The sequence below is a fragment of the Sorghum bicolor genome, chromosome 6, assembly GCF_000003195.3.
Source record: "Sorghum bicolor cultivar BTx623 chromosome 6, Sorghum_bicolor_NCBIv3, whole genome shotgun sequence".
Taxonomy (NCBI): domain Eukaryota; kingdom Viridiplantae; phylum Streptophyta; class Magnoliopsida; order Poales; family Poaceae; genus Sorghum; species Sorghum bicolor.
In genome coordinates, this window is record NC_012875.2 from 50784410 (window position 1) to 50804565 (window position 20156).

Here is a 20156-nt window from a genome sequence, read left to right on the forward strand (position 1 = left end):
ATTTGTGAGATTTTTTAGTATCTATTTTTCTATCGAGAAGACACACAACCAAAAGTTACAAAACACAAGCCAACCGGTGTCGAGAGAGATCCCTAGAATGGTAGAAAAGCAATGCAGAAATCGGAAGTCAAAATGGAGCACGAACTAGTGAGTAAAGCACAAAAACACAAAAACAGCTAACACTGCACACTGGACACTGTCTGCCAACCCATCAAACTACCGCGAGTAGCGTACTCCATACGCGTCATCCGCCACTTGACTCATGTCACCATTGTCCTCGACCGTCCGACCACCAAGTCTCTTCAGAGCCTCCACTCTACCTGCACGTTAGTCGTCTTGACTCGGTTAACACGGTCACTCCTCTATGTACACTTGCGCTTGTCGATGTCTCCAGATATCAGCCACCACGGCTCCCGGCCTCCTGGTCCCTCGGTCCATGCCTCATGTCTGTTTTTCACCACTCATGGTCCATCGGCACGGTCCGTCTCTACTTGACCTTCTTCTCACCATCGACCACCACCTCCGGGCTCCACATTCGTACACCACAAGAAAAGTAACATGTTGTACGACACACTCACGCTACAGTTAGTTCACAAACTCAACCTGAAGTGCTAGTTCATTGACAATCACTCATCGCAAATCAGAACCACAAGAGCATATTTTAACCTTGTGTTCGCACCCATGTTGAAGTCTTTCCACTTAGACCTACATTGAGGTTGCCTTGAGTAACCCCCAAAAGTCAAGTTCCTTGTGGTGTCCCATCCTTGAATCCACTAGTTGATCTTTTCTCTTGTAGAGGCAAGATCACAGCTCTCACAAACCGTCCCACAAAACTTTACAAGCTTGGGTGCTCACCAACAACACCTAGTCATCTAGGAACAAAGCTCTAAGATTAACAAATGTTTTAGTGAATTACTTGACATAGGCATATGGTGCTCAAGGCTTAGAACAGCTTACAAAGTGCTCACACAACTCAAAACTCTTACCCAATCCAAAGGATCTCACTTATCACACAAAAATCGCACAAAAGGGACAATGGAGAACACTTGAGGCTTTTTGAATGTTAGCTGAACGTGGAAGGCATCGGTAGCCCCCCAAAGTGGGAGAGGGTGAGTATAAATACTCTTGTCACATGAAAGTCATTGAGAAACTTATCACACAAAACCGGCTTGGCTGGTTTTAGAAACGGCCAGCATTGTGCGCTAACATAGTGGTATCGATCGCATGCGAGGACGTCACAACAAGAATTGAGAGGGCACCACCACAACTGAGGAGGGGGGCAGGCGATCAACGGAGTGCCCAGTGGTGAGGTCACTACCCCAGGGCAGTGGACAAGGCAACAGCTGGCCCAAGGTAGTGGTGGATCAAGGGGCGGTGAATGAGGCAGTGGAGGAAAAAAATGGTGGACATCGATTAGCAACAGGGCCGAATCACCGGTGATTGAGGACAACTTTGATTTGTGTGTGTTTATGCTTATGGCAGTAAATGTTATTTAATTTTTATAAGTCATACATACATACATACATCGCACCGCTGATGAAATCCACTAATGACGTTTGTGCCCAGTGTTCTGCCCAAACTCAATACACGGCATCCTTCAAAATGAAAACAACCCCTCAAAACACGTGTGTCGTACACTCGATGGAGGATTTGATTGCAGTTTCCAGAGTGAGTCGAACAAGAGGGGCTTCACTCCAATTTATTCAACGCAATCAAACATGCATACTAGCTTTTTCACACAGCAATCCGATGAGGAGAGAACGGTCATGGATCATTATGCCGTGTAGTGCTGCAGCTGGGAACTTTTGTCTCGGAGCCTTGTCCCAACAAGTGATCCCTTGAGAAACTTCCTGAACCAGTTGGCCGAAAGTTTTGGAGTCCTCTTCAGCGTGTTGAAGTCGACATGACAGAGCCCCAACCTTAGCGTGTACCCAGACGTCCACTCAAAGCAATCCAACAAAGACCATATGAAGTAACCGCGCACGTCGGCACCGTTTCTTCACAAAGTTAGAGACATAATATTTTAGCATTCATCAAGGATCGGAGAAAGGACTAACCTATAGCTTCGAGCAAAAGCTTAGGTTGAACTTGTAAGAGTTGAGCAAATACATACCTTATGGCTGAGGCTAAAAAGGTCAGGTAGTCACGAATGTAGTTAATCCTTGGAGTATCGTTGGTAAAATCCTTGGCACTCATGCTGCTATTGCTTCCTTGAGCATAACCTAGAAAAACATAAACACATACTAGATATCGCGTACATTGTATCATGTTGTACTATTGTGACAACAATATTACACCAGCAATACCTGGCAATCACAGCCACGGGGACGGCAATATTAATCTAGTCTACTTGAAACTTTGCAGTTTATTCTATAAAGCAGCCTTGCTAGTGGAGCTAAAGTTGTTTTTCAAAAAAAACATTTGGTAAAACAGCTTCTCAATTTATTCTATAAAGCAACTTTGCTAGTGGAGCTAAAGCTGTTTTTTTAAAAAAAAAACATATGGTAAAACAACTTCTCAGGGAAGATAGAAGAGAGAAAGCTAGAAGAAGTTGCAGAATGTGTCTATGAGAGAAGCTAAAAAAAACAGCTTCAAGGGAGAAGTTGTTTCATCGGAACCGTTTGGTAGGAGAAGCAAAAAAAAAAAAAAAAACTATGAGGCTGTTGCAAAAGCTATACCTAACACACCCTTATACAGAGGACAGGGAGATCCGACCTATAAGAAACTTGATGAAATTTCACTAGGAATAAGAAATAACACCCAAAAAATTAAGTTGAGCTAGGCTAACGTTCTTTGTTTTCAAAATAGGAAGGCAGGCTTTGAAGCACCGGTGGAGTTGTAGCATTTCATCTTAACATAGTATTGTTTGAGGTTTTCAAAAAATTGATCTAGATTAATCTTCACTACAGTCGATCAACTAAAACTAAGATAAAAATTAGGGATGGCAATCACAAGTCACAACCACGGGGCCGGGTGCAACATCAGACCCGCAGGTATCTTTGGGTCATCCCCACAAAGATGTCAGGTCGGGTGCAGGTGTCATATTTTACCCATGGATGACACCAGGGCCAGAACTATGTTTTTTCTATTTCCCCCCTCCTATTAGAGGTCTAAAACTAATGCTTGGCACAAGTATATGTACAACTTAGAATGACTTGTATGTATTATATTGGCTATGAACGTTCATTTCATTGGCAATAATAAATTGATAATTATGTGTTATTTTTCTCAAATTTTATAATCTTTCAGTTATATGTTAGCTTCTTATTAACACACCCATGGACCAACCGAGAGCCATGGGTCACCCGTGGGTGCGTGTACGAGTGTGACATTGCACCCATCGGTCTCATTGAGAGCGGGCGTAGCCAAATATCATGGGCATCATCGAGTGCAGGTTTTTACTCCACCCGCGCCCCATTGTCATTTCTAATAAAAATAAAGGAATAATTCTCTGTTTCATTTTATTTGTTTCTGTTCTGATCTCATTGGAGGGAAATGGGGTTAGGGAAATAATCTGCAAGGAGAGCAGAAATACTACACAAAACAGTGCCAGTGTCTTGGCAATGCAGCAGCATCACACAGAGTGGATTGTGTGCTTGGGCAGTGTCCTATTCAAATTAGTGAGATAAAAAGCAGCATGTATATATTACATTATTTCTACAAATGCTACATGACAACAATTTCAGCTTACAAAATAAACTAACAGAAAGAAGCCATACCATTTTCTGTAATATAGATTGGTGTGTTATTGTATCTTTCTTTGTAATACATGACCACTTGTTCCATCCCATCTGGAACAGAATAATAGAACGGCGCTCCTGTCTGCATGAATGATATTGCAACCACACCAATTATCACTTGATTATTCTCTTCAAGCAGGGTTTCAAACGAATTAGTTTTCCATTTTGTCAGTTCCAAAATCGATTGAAACTTTGCACTCACTAAAGAAGGAGATGGTGAGTTTAGTTTTTCCTCACTTACTATGACTCGAACACAAGTGGGGAAAGGGAATATAGAAACCTCCTCACCACCACCAGGATGATTACATATATTTCGAGCACAAATAAATTGATATTCAGAAGTTATGTATTTACCGCTTCACCAATAAGTACTCCGTCATCGCTTACTGCTGAACTAAAAACTCGAGCATCCCCATCAACAGGATCTACTTCACATGGTGAGAAGATGCAGTCCTTCAAATATAATGTCGTATAATGATTTAGTCCAATGAAATCCAATCCTGTGGCCTTTAGCAGCTTCTTCTGTTTGGATTTGAATTCAGGTAAGTTTGAACCTAAGATCTTGCGCATCTCTATGGGATAATCACCAAGAATTAAAGGATCCAAAAACCTAGCATATACGGAGTATAATTAAATAAATAAGGCAATCAAATAATTATATTACAATCTAGGATTTTTTTTTTATTAGGGTTATTAAGTGTCAATTAATACCATCCTAAGGGAAAGATTAGTACCATGGACCACCAAAAGATAAAGCACGTTCAACTGCTAAGATGTCTGCTGTGGTATTCCCGAATGGTTCATACCATATTGCGCAAATAGAAATTCCAATATGACCACCTTGTTTCTCCTATGGAATGGGAAAAACATATCAACAGTTTCTTTTCATTTAAAAATTATATAGAAAACACCATATCGTCCAAGATGACTACGGTTTGTACCTGATATCTTTTTCTGTAGACACTGACTGCATTTGCATGCGACAATATCATATTGTGTCCTGCTATGTATGGCTCTGTTGTGGAATTCCCAAAGCCACAATTACCAAATGGCTGAGAGCAGCGACTGGGTGGGTACCATCCATCCATATAACTGAACTTCAAGGACAGATTTGCCTGATTAAATGTTATCCAAAATTTTACTCGATCACCAAACATCTTGAAGCATACTTCTGCAAAGTAGCCAAAGTCCTTCCTGGAAGGTATTTCGAAGTCAGATAAATAAAACAATCAGGAAATATAATGCACCTTTATGACATAGCAACAGACATACTGAATTTCGGGGCTCAGCCATCCACCATATCGCATTTCCAGTTCTTGTGGAATGTCGTAATGTGATATTGTAACAAACGGTTGTATGCCTATTTATAAATACAGTAAACAACTGAGGTCTTCAAAACTATAATAAAATATATCCTGGATCCTTAAACTTTTCATGGACTCTCAATTGGGTTCTCTAATCCTCAATCTAGTGCTGATTTTCATTTTGGTCATCAAACTAAAAAAAGTATCTAGGTCCCTAATCTACTGATCTGCTATTGCGCTCAACTAAAGGTCCAAAACCATCCATGTCACCGCCAACTGCATATATGGCCGTGCTGGTTAAAGATGCAAAAAAGAAACCTCCATCTCCATTTCATTTCCCTTGTCTCATTTGTCTTGCAGTCCACCTTTCATTGCTTGTTCTATGGCTACTGAGGCCTTGTTTAGTTCGCAAAAATTTTCAAGATTTCCTGTCACATCGAATCTTTGGTCGCATGCATAAAGTATTAAATATAGATAAAAGTAAAAACTAATTACACAGTTTACGTGTAATTTGTGAGATGAATCTTTTGAGCATAGTTATTATGTGATTGGACAATGTTTGTCAAATAAAAACGAAAGTGCTACAGTAGCCAAAAACCATACTTTTTGCCAGCTGAACAAGGCCTGAGCGTGTACCTTGAGTGCAGACATAGCCGCAAGGCCGACAGGCAGCACAGGCAAGCACGTGGGCGCAACCACGAGGCGGGCGTGGGAGTGGGATCGACGGGAGACAGAGGTTGGAGTGGACGGAACGAGAGGGGAGAGGGAGGGTTTTTTTCTACAAGTTTCACGCTGACACAACCATACAGGCATATGGATGTGATGTGGTGGGATTTGGACCTTCACTAGGACATAACATTAGTTGAGGGACCGAAATAATCACTTTTTTAGTTTGAGGATCTATGTGAGAAACCACGGTAGATTGAGGACCTAGATGTTCACTTTTTTTAGCTCAAGGGTCCAAGTGAGAATCCATGAAAAGTTTAAGGACCCATGGTGCATTTCACTCTTGTGTTTTCATCGCATAAATTCCATAGGGATACCTTTTTGCAGAAGTGCATCAATCAGATCATTGTAGAATGCTATGCCATCCAGGTTAACATGTCCGAATTGGCCTCCTGCAACAAGAAGTAACTATAAAGACATCAATTTGTTCAATCGACTTTCCAAGTCAACCATAAATTCTTACATAATCAAGTAATGTATTAGTTCAGTATTCTAAACTCACTTGGTAGAATTCTTGTCCACGTATAGAGAACCGGTATGAGTTGACACCCAAGGAATGCATCAATTCAATGTCTTCCTGGAGCAGAAAAACATGCTTCCAGTCTTAGGTAGTTGAATGGATAGAATTCGCCTGGTTAACAATAACTGGTATAGAAATTCATTTCATGCAAGAATTATTCAATAAACTCTCCATGGATACTATCTACATTTTGGAGAGAGAGAAAAAGATTTTTTTTTTCGAAAGATCCGTTACCGGCTTTCATTGATAAGGAGGTAATTATGTACAGAGAGTTTAAAGCTTTGTCAGGCTTTCACACTAATGAGAGAGCCATGGCAACCCCGTAGTCTTTGGTACAGGTTTTTAGGTTTAGTTAGTAGTTTTTCTCTTGCCTTTCTTTGCTCGATGTTTTGCTGATCTTTGTTGTTTTTCTCCTCTTCTTATACTCCACATTGTAAAGTACATAGAGAAAAAGAATTTACATGTAACCAAAAGGAGGTTACCAAGTAATGATGATAGTGATCAGCAGTAGTCTCACCGTTGCTTCCATCCTCGATTGTACCTGAACCCAGTATTAAAGATTGGATTGAAGAAACATAGAAGTTAACACAGAGGAAGGAAGGGATAGAACTATTGACACGAAAGGAGTTATCCACTAAATGAAAGTGGACGGTGATGCAAATTATCATTCCTCACCTAGCTTATGGGAGAATACATCCCAAGTGCTGAGGCCTCTGTTACCCTCCAAATATGCGCCTTCAATCTGAAGTGTACCAATCGAATAATATTGTCAACATAATGAATGTGTTTTTTTTTTAAGAAACTGGAGGGGTTTGCAGCTTGCACCCCTACAGCGATCAATAAAAAAGCCCAAAAAGGTGAAAGTAAGTTCAAGGTTATAAGTAAAATTGTACAACTACCAAAGAAGAGGTGAGGTGGGGGAGGGAGGGAGGGAGAATTAGGAGACAAAGAAAGAAACTAGGAACATCAGAAGCAGCACTGAAAGCAACCAGGCTATATATATAGAACATAAAGACCAATCCAAGATAGGACTATGGAATAAATTCAGATTTGCCACCTCCACTAATTTTAGCCAGCACCCCAGTACAACACAAAACGTCTATGTATTGGCATGTGAGCTGCTTCTACGCCCCAGCACAACACAAAACGTTTGTTTAGCCTTTATTGTAAGGTCATAGACTAATGTCAGGTCTGATCCGCTTAGTGGAACTCTGGGCTGCTTGTTTGATTTAACTCTAAGCATTCAGGTGAATGTGAAGGCTGGGATACTTTTATTCTGTAATCTAAAAAAAATTGGCATGGGTTGGGAGCACACCATTAGCTGTTGTGTGATTTGTAGGAAGAATAGAAGTACGCACTCAACTTGCTCTCTGCAAGGAACCAGAGAAAAAGGTAGCTCCCCCTAGCACCCCATGGGCGACTCGAGGGTGCTTGCCGGTGTTGCTCGCCCAATCCCTCTGAGCCTCCTCTCCAGCCGCCGTCACCGCCCTCCGGCATGTGGCACCGGTGGCCCGCCGTGATCCCTAAAAATAGGGAGCCGCTTGCATCCATCCTCTCCCCTCCTTCCTCCCAAGGCCCCTCTCAATTTCCTTAGTCTCATCCTTCTCTTTTTTTTTAGGAAACTGGAGGGGCCTTGGCCCCTACAGAGGTTATATTAAAAAAACACAAGATCTAGGCCTCCTCGGGCGATCTGTTGTCTCCGCCTCTGGCTTGCATGTCCCCTCCCTGCCTCATCTTTCTCTTCCTCGTTGGCACCTACGACCTTTGGCAGCCGGTGATCAGATCGGGGCTACCTAAGCCCCGATCTGTTGTATCGGCCTCCGGCTTACGCAGCGTAGATGGTCAGCGGGCTCCACAGCACAATGCTCCATGACTCAACGCAGATGCATGCTGCTGAACTTCCCTTAACGCATCCTCCCATTACAGTGCTCCTAGATATGGGAGCCCCTGCACGGGTTTCTCTATCACTAGCTTGCCATCGTCCTTGTTTGGCCCTAGGACAACGCTCCACGACACGACGCGGAAGCATGCTAGTGAGCCCCCTGGCGTGACACCCTCGTTGTGGTACTCCCGGGCATGGGATCCCGTACATGGGTGTCTACTTGACTAGGCCAAGCGGTTTGCTGCACCCATTGTCGAATACTATGCCTCACAACCAGATTTGGTGGAGCTGCTCTGTGGTGCAATGTTCTTCTTCATGTGATCACGTGGTTTGGTTGTGGGCATGCTAGCGACGGGGCTGCATGCCTGTGGATGTCCCCTTCGCTGGATCCAGCAGCCGCATGTCTAGATCTTGTGGAGCCACGGGATCAAGGCACAGGTGGTGCCTTGGCAACGGTGTGGTGACATGCATGTGTAGGATGTGTGGTTTGGCCACGGGCGAGCCGATGGTGGGTCTATGTGTATGCAGGTGTCGTCTCCCGATGCCCTCTTGTCGAGGAGGGCAAAGCATAAGTTCGGCAAAGCAATGACACCGACCATGCCTATGTCCATGGTGGCGGTGGCAATGTCATGGTGGCGTCAGGCGTCAACTTAGTAGACATGATGACGCCACTATGTTATAGCTTCATCTATAGAGCACTTGCGAGGGTTCTGGGTAAAGCTCAGCTCTATGCTAGGCCAGTGTCGAGGGACGCCTAAGGGCAGAATTTCTTTATTAAAGGCATTGTTGAAGAACCTCTTGTTCCTTTCTCTCCTTGGTCAGCCAGGTCAATGCATTTCTCCTCTAAGATGGGTGAAAGCCTTGCTAAGCTCCTGCTTGGTAGACAATGATTATGTTTTGACGCCATTCACCTCCCTAGAGGTACCGTTGAAGATTGTTATGCCTTCGTGTTGTAGTTTTCTCTTTTACTCGTATGTTTGTGGTTGTGCCACTGTTCGCCCTTGTGTTGTGTTATTTTTATTACTTACTCGTGGGTGTGGCACATTCTCATCGTTGTTCTTGGGTTTTTATCCTAATTTAGCTAGGTCTTAGTTTTAGTCCAATTTTCTAAAATTAACCTAATGAAAGGGTTTTGCCTCGCCCCCCCCCCCCCCCACCCACCCACAACGACACTATTGATGTGGTTATGCCATGATATATCAATACTATTCAGGTGGGGATTGATTGTAGTTGCACGATGGTTCCAGGCCTAGCCGCCTAGGATGACAATCATACTCGTGTGGGTGCGGATTTCGTATACGATGGTTGTAGATATGAGCATGGAAACTCACTTGTGGATATATGAGGATCAGGATCAGGGACCTGTAGAGATGCATGTTTTATCATACGCAGCTACAAAACCTTACCATGGACATCCTCACTGGTGGACAAATGCTAGGGTCATGAGTATGTTTACAGGCGAGTAAATGATTTGTACGCACCTTATCGTATCCGCTGCCATCTCTATCTAGGCCTCTAGCACCTCGATTCCCTTTGCTGGTGCAGCTGTGTAGGTCACGGGGCGGGGTGGAGGTGCATCTCCCTTTGCTGGCGTCGGCCGTCAGGCACGAAGCGGAGCCGAAAAGCGGGAATCCACGGGGAAATGGAGATAGGCTCGGACTCAGGGTGGACCGGATCGGATTGGGCACGAAGATTGTCTGTCGAGATTGAGGCTGAGGCGGACATAAATGGGCCAACTCAAGTTGGTTTGGAAGTCGGATGACTCTTGTGCAGCTAAAATTATTGCTAGCTTTGTTTGAGGCGATTTGAGCCGAATCTATAAATTTTACTAAATAAATCTTATTCTATGGCACTCTTGAAGGTATCATAATTTCTAAGTATAATAATTATTTTACCAGTTAAATATTTTACTAATGTGACAAGACATTTATTGACGATATAGTAATTTTTTGGAGAAACAAGTTCTAAAAAATGATTTTTTTTAGCACTTTGTTGATCTATATATGAACCGTAACTAGAGGCTCATGTTGGGTTTCAACTCTAGCCTACCCCAATTTGTTTGGGATTAATAGGCTTGTTTTTGTTGTTGTTGTTGTTGATGATGATGATGATGATCTGTATACATCTTAATAAATATTAAATATTGAGAAATACATATGGGAGTAGTTATTATTCATAGATTAAAAAAATATAGTTTTCTATAGGAATTATCTCAGCCAAAATCAGTTTATAGAAATACACATGGGAGTAGTTATCCATTGATAAATATTAAATATGAAGCACTTCTCGGATGCTTTATTACAACCAAGTCGCCAAATCCAAATATATTTTTTTGGACTTTTTAATTCTTTGAGCTTAAACAAATATATAGTTGAATATTGTAATTGAGGGGGGGTGTCTTCTTTTTCGCCAGAGCGGCAGATAACACTTCTCCCTCTAAAAACTCCATGTGCAGACCAAGCCAACAAAGTAGACACCGTATATTTTTTTGATTAAAAAGTGGGTGATTACCTGGTATGCGGAGGTGGAGGTCCCGAACAGGAAGCTGTCAGGGAACTGGCCGCGGTCAACGGCCGAGGCCGCGCAGGGGCACGGCAGGAGCTCGTGAGCGAGCAAGAGCAGCAGCCACACCACCTCGGCCGCCATCATCGCCGCTCCCGCAGAGCCGCCGCTAGCTACTTGTCCTCTTCCTCTTTCGTTCTGAAGCTCTCCTTGATTCTCTCAGATTGCGAGCTTTTTTCGTGCGCGCGCACTTACCTATCCTGCGTGGGCTGAGTGGCTGCCCTGGTCCGGCAGCCCCGCACTGAGAATGCGATTTTGCAAAGGGACCCGACGACGCAAGACCCCTCCTAGGCCTTGTTTAGTTCCAAAATATTTTGCAAAATGGACACTGTAGCTCTTTCGTTTGTATTTGACAAATATTGTCCAATCATCAACTAACTAGGCTCAAAAGATTTGTCTCGTCAATTCCGACCAAACTGTGCAATTAGTTTTTATTTTTGTCTATATTTAGTACTTCATGCATGTGCCTAAAGATTCGATGTGACGGGGAATCTGAAAAATTTTGCAAAATTTTTTGAGAACTAAACAAGGCCCTAGACCTGAGTTTCGGCTGGCCAATCCCTGTCCGGCCGGCTGTGTGTCTTGTCATTGTCATGTCATCTTCATTTCGTCGTACGCTCGCACGGTCTTACTCGCTCCGTTTAAAAAAACATGTAAATCTCGGTTCTCGATGAGTTAAAAGATTTTTAACTTTGACTAAATACAAATAAAAACGTATTGATGACATGTAATGAGTATAGTTAGATTAGTTATTAAATATAGTTTTATGATAAACCTGATTAGATATTTAAATGTAAAAATATAATTTATAAACTTAGTCAAACTTAAAAGATTTTTTGACTCTCTGAAAATTAAGATTTACATGTTTTTTAGGATGAAGGGAGTAATTAGTTGTGGATTGTGGCCTCTGTGGCGTCGAGGTATGTAGCCGAAACCTGGACCCTGGAGAGACGCTGTGATCAATGCCAAAACGACTAACGGTAATGCGTTGGATCGACGGTGAGGTCGAGAGAGATGGAACATGCGTTTCTCAGCAGCAGAAATGGACTGCTGGGCGTTCGTCTATGAAATAGTACTACAGACAGACATTCACATTCAGATCGTCTGAGAGCATCTACCTGCAACTGCAAGCATCTAGCTAGTAGTACAGACCGTTAAGCCATCGAGCAGCAGTACAGCATGATCCACTATATATGCAGCAGTACCACCTTTTCTAATGATGCCCATATATTATATCTATCCATATACACACACACTAGCTAGGACACCCCACGCATTCTAATATGGCGAGGGGAAGGAGACGAGCACGATCGAGTAGTGCTGACTCCTGAGTTCATCCTGAGGCCTGCGGCTAGCTGTTTAGCAAATAGCAACGCATCCGTTCGCTGGAACTGGAAGCATCACCATCACGCGTCTGCTCTCCGTGCCTGCGCTTCGTCTTCGTGGGTCACCAGGCTGGTGTTGCCTGCGGTGAGGAAGCCCTGGTACCACGTCGCAGACATCCGGGGCGTCCTCTCCTGGGTGTCGTAGTCGACGTGGTACAGGCCGAACCTCACGGTGTAACCGAACGTCCACTCGAAGTTGTCCAGGAGCGTCCACACGAAGTAGCCCCGCACGTTTGCTCCGTTCCTGTATGTATTCAGTGTCGACAGGTTGAAGTTTCGTCAGAGAAAATAAAATTGCTAGCTGATGATTCTCTGCTTCTGGTTGGTAAGCTAGGCCGGCTTATATATCATGAGTTCTAGGTGAATGGTGAACGGAACCCATTAAATTCTTCTAGATTGTTGTTTGGTAAGCTTCATTGTCACCTGACTGCTTTGGATAGGCATGTGACGTAGCCCTGCAGGTAGTTCTTTCTTGCCACGTCGTTGATCAGCCCTTCCCTGTTGGCATCACTCCATTGTGAGAAACCTGAAAACAAGTATATATATCTCAGAACATATATGACCATTGATCATGCACGCATGGAAATGACCTACTCTGGACCAAGACATCGATCCCCAGGTCCCTCCCAGCAAAGCTGTAGCTCACCGTTCTCAGTGATATACACCGGCGTGTCCTTGTACCTCCCGTTCACAAACATGATAGCCGGCTCTATGGCTTCTGGGACATCGTAGAAACCTGACAGCGCCGTCTGCGAGAGATTTATAATACAAATCAGAGGCAAATTTCACCGTATATGAACAGTAATGAAGCAAGTATATACAAGAAGTACTGTCTGTATATATGAACAGTGAAGGACTGCGCTGATGATGATTAGCACGTTTATATGCCAAGATAGTGCTAGTTCTTACATCTCTCCCGATCTTCACCCCGTCCTTTTCCCCGGTCGCCAAGACAAACGCGTTCCCTTCGTATGTCTGAAGGTTGCACGGGGAATGGATGCAGTCCTTAGCGTAAATCGCCGTGTAATGATTCAGCCCGATGAAATCCGGCTTGTATTGTAGCAGCAGCTTCTTCTCCTCCGCGGTGAAGGTTGGCAAGTTTGATTGCAAGATCTCTCGCATCGCTCTCGGGTAATCACCGAAAAATATTGGGTCCAAAAACCTGAAAAACAAAGCAAAACAATACATGTGTGCATGCACTCGACAGAATTGTTGCATATATATATGACATTTTCGTGAAGGTTGACGACATACCACTCGGTTTCGAAAGACTGCGCGCGTCGCGCCGCCAGAATGTCCTCCGTGGTATTCGTCAGCGGCTCGTACCATTTCATGGCGGTCACGATCCCGATGGAGCCGCCCTGCTTCGCCTTGAGAACAGAGCACGCACGCGTACGTCAGCATTGCCGATGATGATCACTAGATATAGCTCACTGCTAAGACAGCAGCAGATCGATCGATACAACAGATGATCAGTAGCCGGACAGACCTGGTAGCTCTCCTTGTAGTTGCGGACGGCAGCGGCGTGGGACATGATGATGTTGTGCGCGGCGACGTACGGCTCCCGGTGCGAGTTGCCGCTGTTGCAGCTGCCGAACGGCGGCGAGCAGTGTCTGGGAGGGTACACGCCCAGCATGTACTGGAACTTGGTGGACAGGTTGGGCTCGTTGAACGTCGTCCAGAACCTCACCCGGTCGCCGAACGCCGCGAAGCAGACGTCCGCGTAGTACTCGAACTCGTCCCTGTGTTTGTTATTCATTGCATTACTGAAACTGCACGCCGAGTCTCTGGAAATATACGCATGGCAAAAGCAGGACAAGGACTACGAGAGCTAGCAGAAGATGCGTGAGAATTGTACCGGATCCCAGCGCCCAGCCAGCCCACGTATCGGACGTCCAGCTCGTGCGGCATGTCGAAATGGTTCAGAGTCACGAATGGCTGGATCCCTTTCTGCAGGAGCGCATCAATCAGGCGGTTGTAGAAGGCTATCCCACCTGCATTGACGCCACCAAGCCGGCCTCCTACAATCGTTGTCCACATCAAAGTAAGCATTAAGGAACCGATCGATCATCGAGCAGTTGGCAAGGCAAATGAAGCTTGCTAACTTAATATTATGAGGAATCCGATCTTATTGGCATACATACTTGGTAGAATCCTCGCCCATGAGATGGAGAATCTGTAGGCGTTGACGCCCAGCGATTGCAGGATCTCCACATCTCCCTGCTCACAGGTCACAATTCACAAACAGGTGGCAGCGTCATGCACCATTTCACATACGCATGCACGACATGATCCGGACGTCAGCGATAGACTGAAGTTTTCTGTGATCTTTACCATGTAGCGATGGTAGTGGTCGTCAGCTACGTCCCCAGTGCGTCCGTCCATGATCGCTCCAGCTGCAGAGGAGCAAAAGCAGGGCCTTGAATAGATTGCTATCGCTAATAATACATACAGTACGTTCGTATATATATGGACCGATCGATCGAGACGCTCCAAAATCCTAGCAGGTAAGCTGCAGCAATCAGATCGGCAACTGTATCTGTTTAGATGATGAACACGACAGCTCGACAATATAATTAAGCTAAAGCCTTGTTTAGTTCCGGAAAATTTTGGGAAATCGACACTGTAGCACTTTCGTTTGTATTTGACAAATATTGTCCAATCATGGACTAATTAGGCTTAAAAGATTCGTCTCGTCAATTCCGACTAAACTGTGCAATTAGTTTTTATTTTCGTCTATATTTAATACTCCATGCATGTGTCTAAAGATTCGATGTGACGGGAAATGTGAAAAATTTTGCAAAATTTTCTAGGAAGTAAACAAGGCCTAAACTTATACTCAAACCCCAAAAAAGGAACACATTAGGGTGCGTACAACTAAGGATAAGATCGAGCATGCAGTTGCGTGGTACTGTCGACATGATCCAATTGTGCTTGAGCTTATTTGCAGCCGAATCTACAGTTATTCAGTATTATTTTTCTCTCCCAACAAATCAGCGAATAATACTTTTTGTCATGGTTTATTAGCTAAACGAACAGGGCGGCATCGATCAGCAATGTCCGGAGGAAGCAACCAAGCGGTTTGCTGCGGACGATATGAAATTCGGAGGGGAGGGGTACTGGTAGCCCAGTGAGGCATCACTGGAGAATAATACGGATTTCTATATGTCCGAAAAGACCTGATGCTTCTTTTGTCTGTAAGCTAACCAGTGAGAAAGCTGATGCCTTTATTTTCTTTTTCGCCTCTGAATATTGGTGGAACGAATGCCTGGCACCCGTAAAAAGTCATTTTCCGCGTGCGTCGCTGTCATGTACTTCCTCCGTCCCCATGTCCCGTAATAGAATAGAAGACCTTGTAAGGCCAATCTCCGTGCCAAGTTTTATCATAGTTTTATTTATGTTTGATGAGCTGCCACGTGAGCCATTTTGATGATATGGTAACATTAAAAAAGAAGAAGAAATGAGTTTTACAAGGATAATATAGAAACTCTCTGGCCATGATTACCAACTACTTATGAATCATGAAATTAAATATCCATAAAATTATAGAATGAAACTTTTATTGAAAGATATGTTTTATTCATGTTTTATTTTATTATATATGATATGGTGGTCTTGAATGTTATGAAACTCTTCACTCAGACTATCTAAGTCTGGACATGGACGTTAAGGAGAAAACAAAAGGTACGATACATAGAAAATTACAGGTTAGGATGGAGAAATAGAGATAGAGATATTTTATTGGTAAAGAATAAAATTATATTGGGAAAGAGAAAAGTACATTTGAAAGTAAGTAAGAACAAGTATTTTAAACACAAAATTTGAATACTAGTATAAGGTCTTGTCTTCTGAAACGGAGGGAGACTGCGTTCAGCAAGTAGTACAGATCATCAAATGATTAGAATCTACAAGGACGAATCTTGCTTACCATTATCCCCGCAAAAAAAGTAAGAATGCTTACCACTAACATTTGTTTGGTGGGCGAAAGTTTGTTCTGCGTCTTGTTTTGTTTTGTTTTTTGAAAAAAAAAAAGAAGAAGAAGAAGAAGAAGGAGAAGCAAGCATTTATCTTAATAAGGAATTTTTCAGTAACAGCTGTGATGAAACGGTCAGATGGACTTGTTATAGTCGTTTTTCCAGACAACGAACAGGGACGAAAACTCTCATTTTCAGTTTCTTTTCGAAGCGTTAATAATCATGGCACACGTCCACACACTATGAATGAGCAAAGAGAGCATTCGAGCTGGTGTGCTAAGAAATGACTCACTGTGTGTGTGGGTGAAGACATCCCAGTTGCAGAGGCCCTTGCCGTCCTCCAGGTACGCGCCTTCAATCTGACAGCGGCACTTGTCAAGAAAGAGGGCAAGACGACGACAGTCGACAGGCGGCACCGGCCGCTTTCATGCCTGCCCGTCCTCGTTTCAAAGAACGGCGACGGTGTGCAGGATGGAAAGAGAGATGCTGCGCGCCGGAGTTAGAAGTTCGCAACTCACCTGGTACGCCGACGTCGCGGCGCCGAAGAGGAACCCCGGCGGGAACTCGCCGCGATCGACCCCGCGCGCGGCCGGCGCGAGGAGCGCCGCCACCAACACGGCCGCCGCTGCGGCAATGGCTCTCGCCGTGGCCATATATCGCGGGGCGCGTCGTCGTTGCTCTGCTTCCCCCTCCCCTAAGCTCCCCGGTCCCTGCCGCTGGCTCTCTAGCTAGCTCTCCGCCCGGCCGGCACCAGTCACCCTCCCGCAAGGCACCGCCCCCGACGTGACTCCGAAACGAACGCCCTCCTCTTGTTGCTGTCGCATCGCAGCGCCGCGTCGCGTATTTAAAGGTGCTCGCCTCGTGCTGGGACAAGGATCAGATGGGCAGCGCTAGCGCGGCGCTGTCCGGCGTGCGACTCGGCTCGGCGGCAAGTCGTCCCTTGGATGGATCGCGCACGAGACCATGTGAGGCCGGTCGGACGGACGGGTCCTGCCGGCCAGGCCGGTGGGTACTGGAAGCGACAGCGAAAGCTATTCGCTGATTCTAACAGAGTTAAGCTTAAGCGAATGAGCTGCCTGTGGGAATGCGGAATGAGGACTGCACTGTTCGCGCAAGGAACCATGTAAAGCAACCAGCCACGAGTACGGGGCAGCAGGACAGTGCTGCTGGCCACTGGTTTGGTGCTGTGCGACTACTGGGGGTCAGGTAAACTGCCTGACTGGTCACGGATTTAGTTTCACTGTCATCACCTTGTCACGCTAGTTACCGCTACCAAACCCCGGGGTTGGCGGGTTGCGTCGTCCAATGGATCGCGTCCAGGTCCAGGTTGCTGGCGCCCGAGATGGCGATGCGCGCGCGGCAGCCGGCAGATGGGATGAGGCCGCGCGCGACGTGTGTGGCGCGCAGGGGATTGTTGTGTACGCGCGCAGGACTAAAATTGCTCGATGGACTGGCCAGGCCGAGAAGCGCCATCGATCGCCACTTTGTCACGATCCGGAGTAGCGACCCGGCCTGGGTGTGGGTGACACACTTCGCCAGCAATCAACAGCGACAACGAACGCTCGTGGCTGGTGGGCCGTGGCCAACGAACGAATTGAAAGCACCGATCGTTTTGGATTTCTGTCGTGGCTTTTCGTCTCTCTCTCTGCACGCTGCATGTCGGTAGCAGGGGAATCTAGATTTGGGGCTCGTTTGTCAGAAAATCAGCGCAAACATTAGAGTACAGGGATGGAATGGTTGATCCTCCCAGACTAATTAATTGGGCTAGATGCCCTTGTTATTTAATGACTCGTGGCGCTTAGACAAATAAAACCTGGGTGATGAAGTTTTGCATATGTTTCGCACTTGCACATGAATAACCAACCATTTTGCAGCCGTATCGTATCGTATCGTATCGTATGGGATCTCAAAACGGGCGGGTAAACTCTCGCGGCCCGCCGAGACTGCAAGTGCAAGGACAGAAAGTCTAGCTGAGTCAGAGATTTATCCTTGATGATGATACCGTACCGTACACGACGGTGCACGCCTTGACGAGCTGCAGCTCCTGTTGCCGTGCCAGCCCCCAAGGCCCCAACACGAGACTCCTGTTCGCCACGCCACCAACCATCAGCGCGCTCGTCGGCCATGGGGCCCATGGCCAACGTGCGAACTGCGAAAGCAACACCGATCGTTTTGGATGGGGAGCACGCGTTGGTTCTCCACGGCGCCGGCGCGGGTGCACGCTGTGGCCACGTGGGCAGCAGCGGGGGAATCTTGGATTTGGAGGCGCTCCAGCGGCCGGCGCGTATGGTTTTTGTTTGTCCGTCGGAGTATCGATCAGTGCAAACATTAGATTACACGGACGGATGGTTCCTCTCACTCTCAGACCGGGCTAATTAAGGCCTCGTTCGGTTGTTGGGAATTAAAAACAGGTCTGCTTTTATTCTTGGGCTGCATCAAGTGATACTGGTTGGTTCACTAAAACCTGGTTCGTTTTTATTCCACACCTATGATGGTCCGTTTTCATTCCAGACATAAAAGAGAGAGAAAAGGCCTGAATCAACCAGTTTTTATTTCGGGCCGTATCTAAACGAACGACCATTTCTGATCCGACCTGACTTGAAGTCGGACCAAATTGATCCGGGCGGAATAGGCCGTATTGTTTAGCCCAAAACGAACGAGGCCTAAGGGTTCATTCGAATGGCAGGAAATCATCTCCTGAATTTATTCCTACCAGAATTACTTAACTAGCCGTCTGCAACTATCCACATCAGCTGTCCTTTTTACAATCTTTTCTAAGATGGTTCTCCAACCCTCACTAATACCGATCACATATCACAGATGGAAAATCCCAGACGCTTAAAATAGACGGAAAACCCCCACATGAAAATCCACCTCAACCGAACGGGCCCTAATTGGGATTCCTTTACTCGCAGCGTTTGACAAAACCCACCTGCTTTGCACATGGATGATAAAGTCTTTGCATATTATGCTTTTTGCACTTGCACATGAATAACCATTTTGCAGCCGTACCGTACCGTACCGTATGGGAACTCGAAAGTCAAAACGCGGGTAAACTTTAAATTGTGCCTGCCGGATCGAGCAATATACAACTTCTTCAGCGAGTGCACGCCGCAGCTTCGGTCAAGCAACATGAAATTTGCTCGCCTCGCTACCAAGTGGGTTCAAAACTTGAGGAGACACCGACACCGCTGCGTACAGACCAGAGAGGCAAAGATCGAGCCCACTCCATCTGGAGTTCTGGACTCAAGTAGAAAACATATCCAACTTTGCCATATTGTGAGGAAGTCATCTTACCACATACCCCGGCCCATGGTGAGATCCAAACCTCTTTTTTTCCCAGCTTAATGGAGCATGGTGAGTTTCTTCTATTAATAGTACTCTCCCTTTTTCATATGGCTTGGGAGTAAAGGAATTATATGCAGAACAAACTGTTTGAGCTATGCGACAAAATGACTTTCATGTCACACATGTGACATGCTATACAACCTAATTCATATGGCTTGGGAGGTATTGAGATGAACAAATAGTCCATTTCCTATCTCGGTTGAAGTGGAGCCAAATAAACCCAGCAATTACTACTCCACCATTTCCAAAAAGGCAATAATTTTTTTAGTACTGTCCTTTTTTTAAGAGGTTGTTGTGATTTTAAATAATTAAACTCTAAATTTTTTTACTAACAATCAGTCAGTTTATGTGTATGTTTTATGTTCAAAAGAGTCATGTTACAATGTCTTCTAAATAGGGTTCAAAATTATCTTGGCAAAATTTCACCAAAGTCTCACAAATTTTGGTAATTTTGAGGGTGGCCGAAAGACAAATATAAATTTTGTATTCCACTAATATATGTGTTGTATAATTCTAGAATCATACCTTCTATGGTTTATATTGCATTCTTCAAATCAATAGATGTTCAACCACAAACCATTCTAATATTTTGTTTAGGTCAAAAAGTTTACAAAAAATCATACTTCATGCTTATCTAAAAAAGTTTGATCAATTTTTACGAATTTCGTTAATTTCAGGGGTCACCAAAAAAAATTATAGTAGTGAAATTGAAACC

General features: G+C 44.8%; 2 protein-coding genes across 2 annotated transcripts; both read right to left on the reverse strand.

Moving 5' to 3' along the window:
* Positions 1438 to 10982, reverse strand: LOC8064485 (probable inactive beta-glucosidase 14). The gene is given in 13 exon segments (XM_021463336.1): positions 1438 to 1997; positions 2114 to 2222; positions 3720 to 3822; positions 4095 to 4350; positions 4475 to 4590; positions 4682 to 4934; positions 5013 to 5100; positions 6088 to 6162; positions 6273 to 6293; positions 6296 to 6347; positions 6773 to 6831; positions 6966 to 7032; positions 10684 to 10982. Coding segments are annotated over 13 exon segments (1560 nt in total). The 5' UTR covers positions 10822 to 10982; the 3' UTR covers positions 1438 to 1774.
* On the reverse strand, positions 11757 to 17147 carry LOC8064486 (beta-glucosidase 16). The gene is made up of 11 exons (XM_002448132.2): positions 16612 to 17147; positions 16386 to 16452; positions 14454 to 14515; positions 14264 to 14339; positions 13978 to 14140; positions 13609 to 13861; positions 13374 to 13489; positions 13029 to 13281; positions 12766 to 12868; positions 12543 to 12645; positions 11757 to 12363 (listed from the first exon to the last, which is right to left on the reverse strand). Exons 1-11 carry the CDS (start codon positions 16744 to 16746, stop codon positions 12141 to 12143), a joined length of 1554 nt encoding a protein of 517 aa, XP_002448177.1. The 5' UTR covers positions 16747 to 17147; the 3' UTR covers positions 11757 to 12140.

Coding starts and splice junctions, on each gene's coding strand:
- LOC8064486 (XM_002448132.2), bottom strand. CDS start 16,746: ATGGCCACGGCGAGAGCCATTGCCGCAGCGGCGGCCGTGTTGGTGGCG. Junction 14,141..14,263: donor ATGGGCGAGGATTCTACCAA/GTATGTATGCCA, acceptor CAACGATTGTAG/GAGGCCGGCTTGGTGGCGTC. Junction 12,869..13,028: donor GGGTGAAGATCGGGAGAGAT/GTAAGAACTAGC, acceptor AATCTCTCGCAG/ACGGCGCTGTCAGGTTTCTA.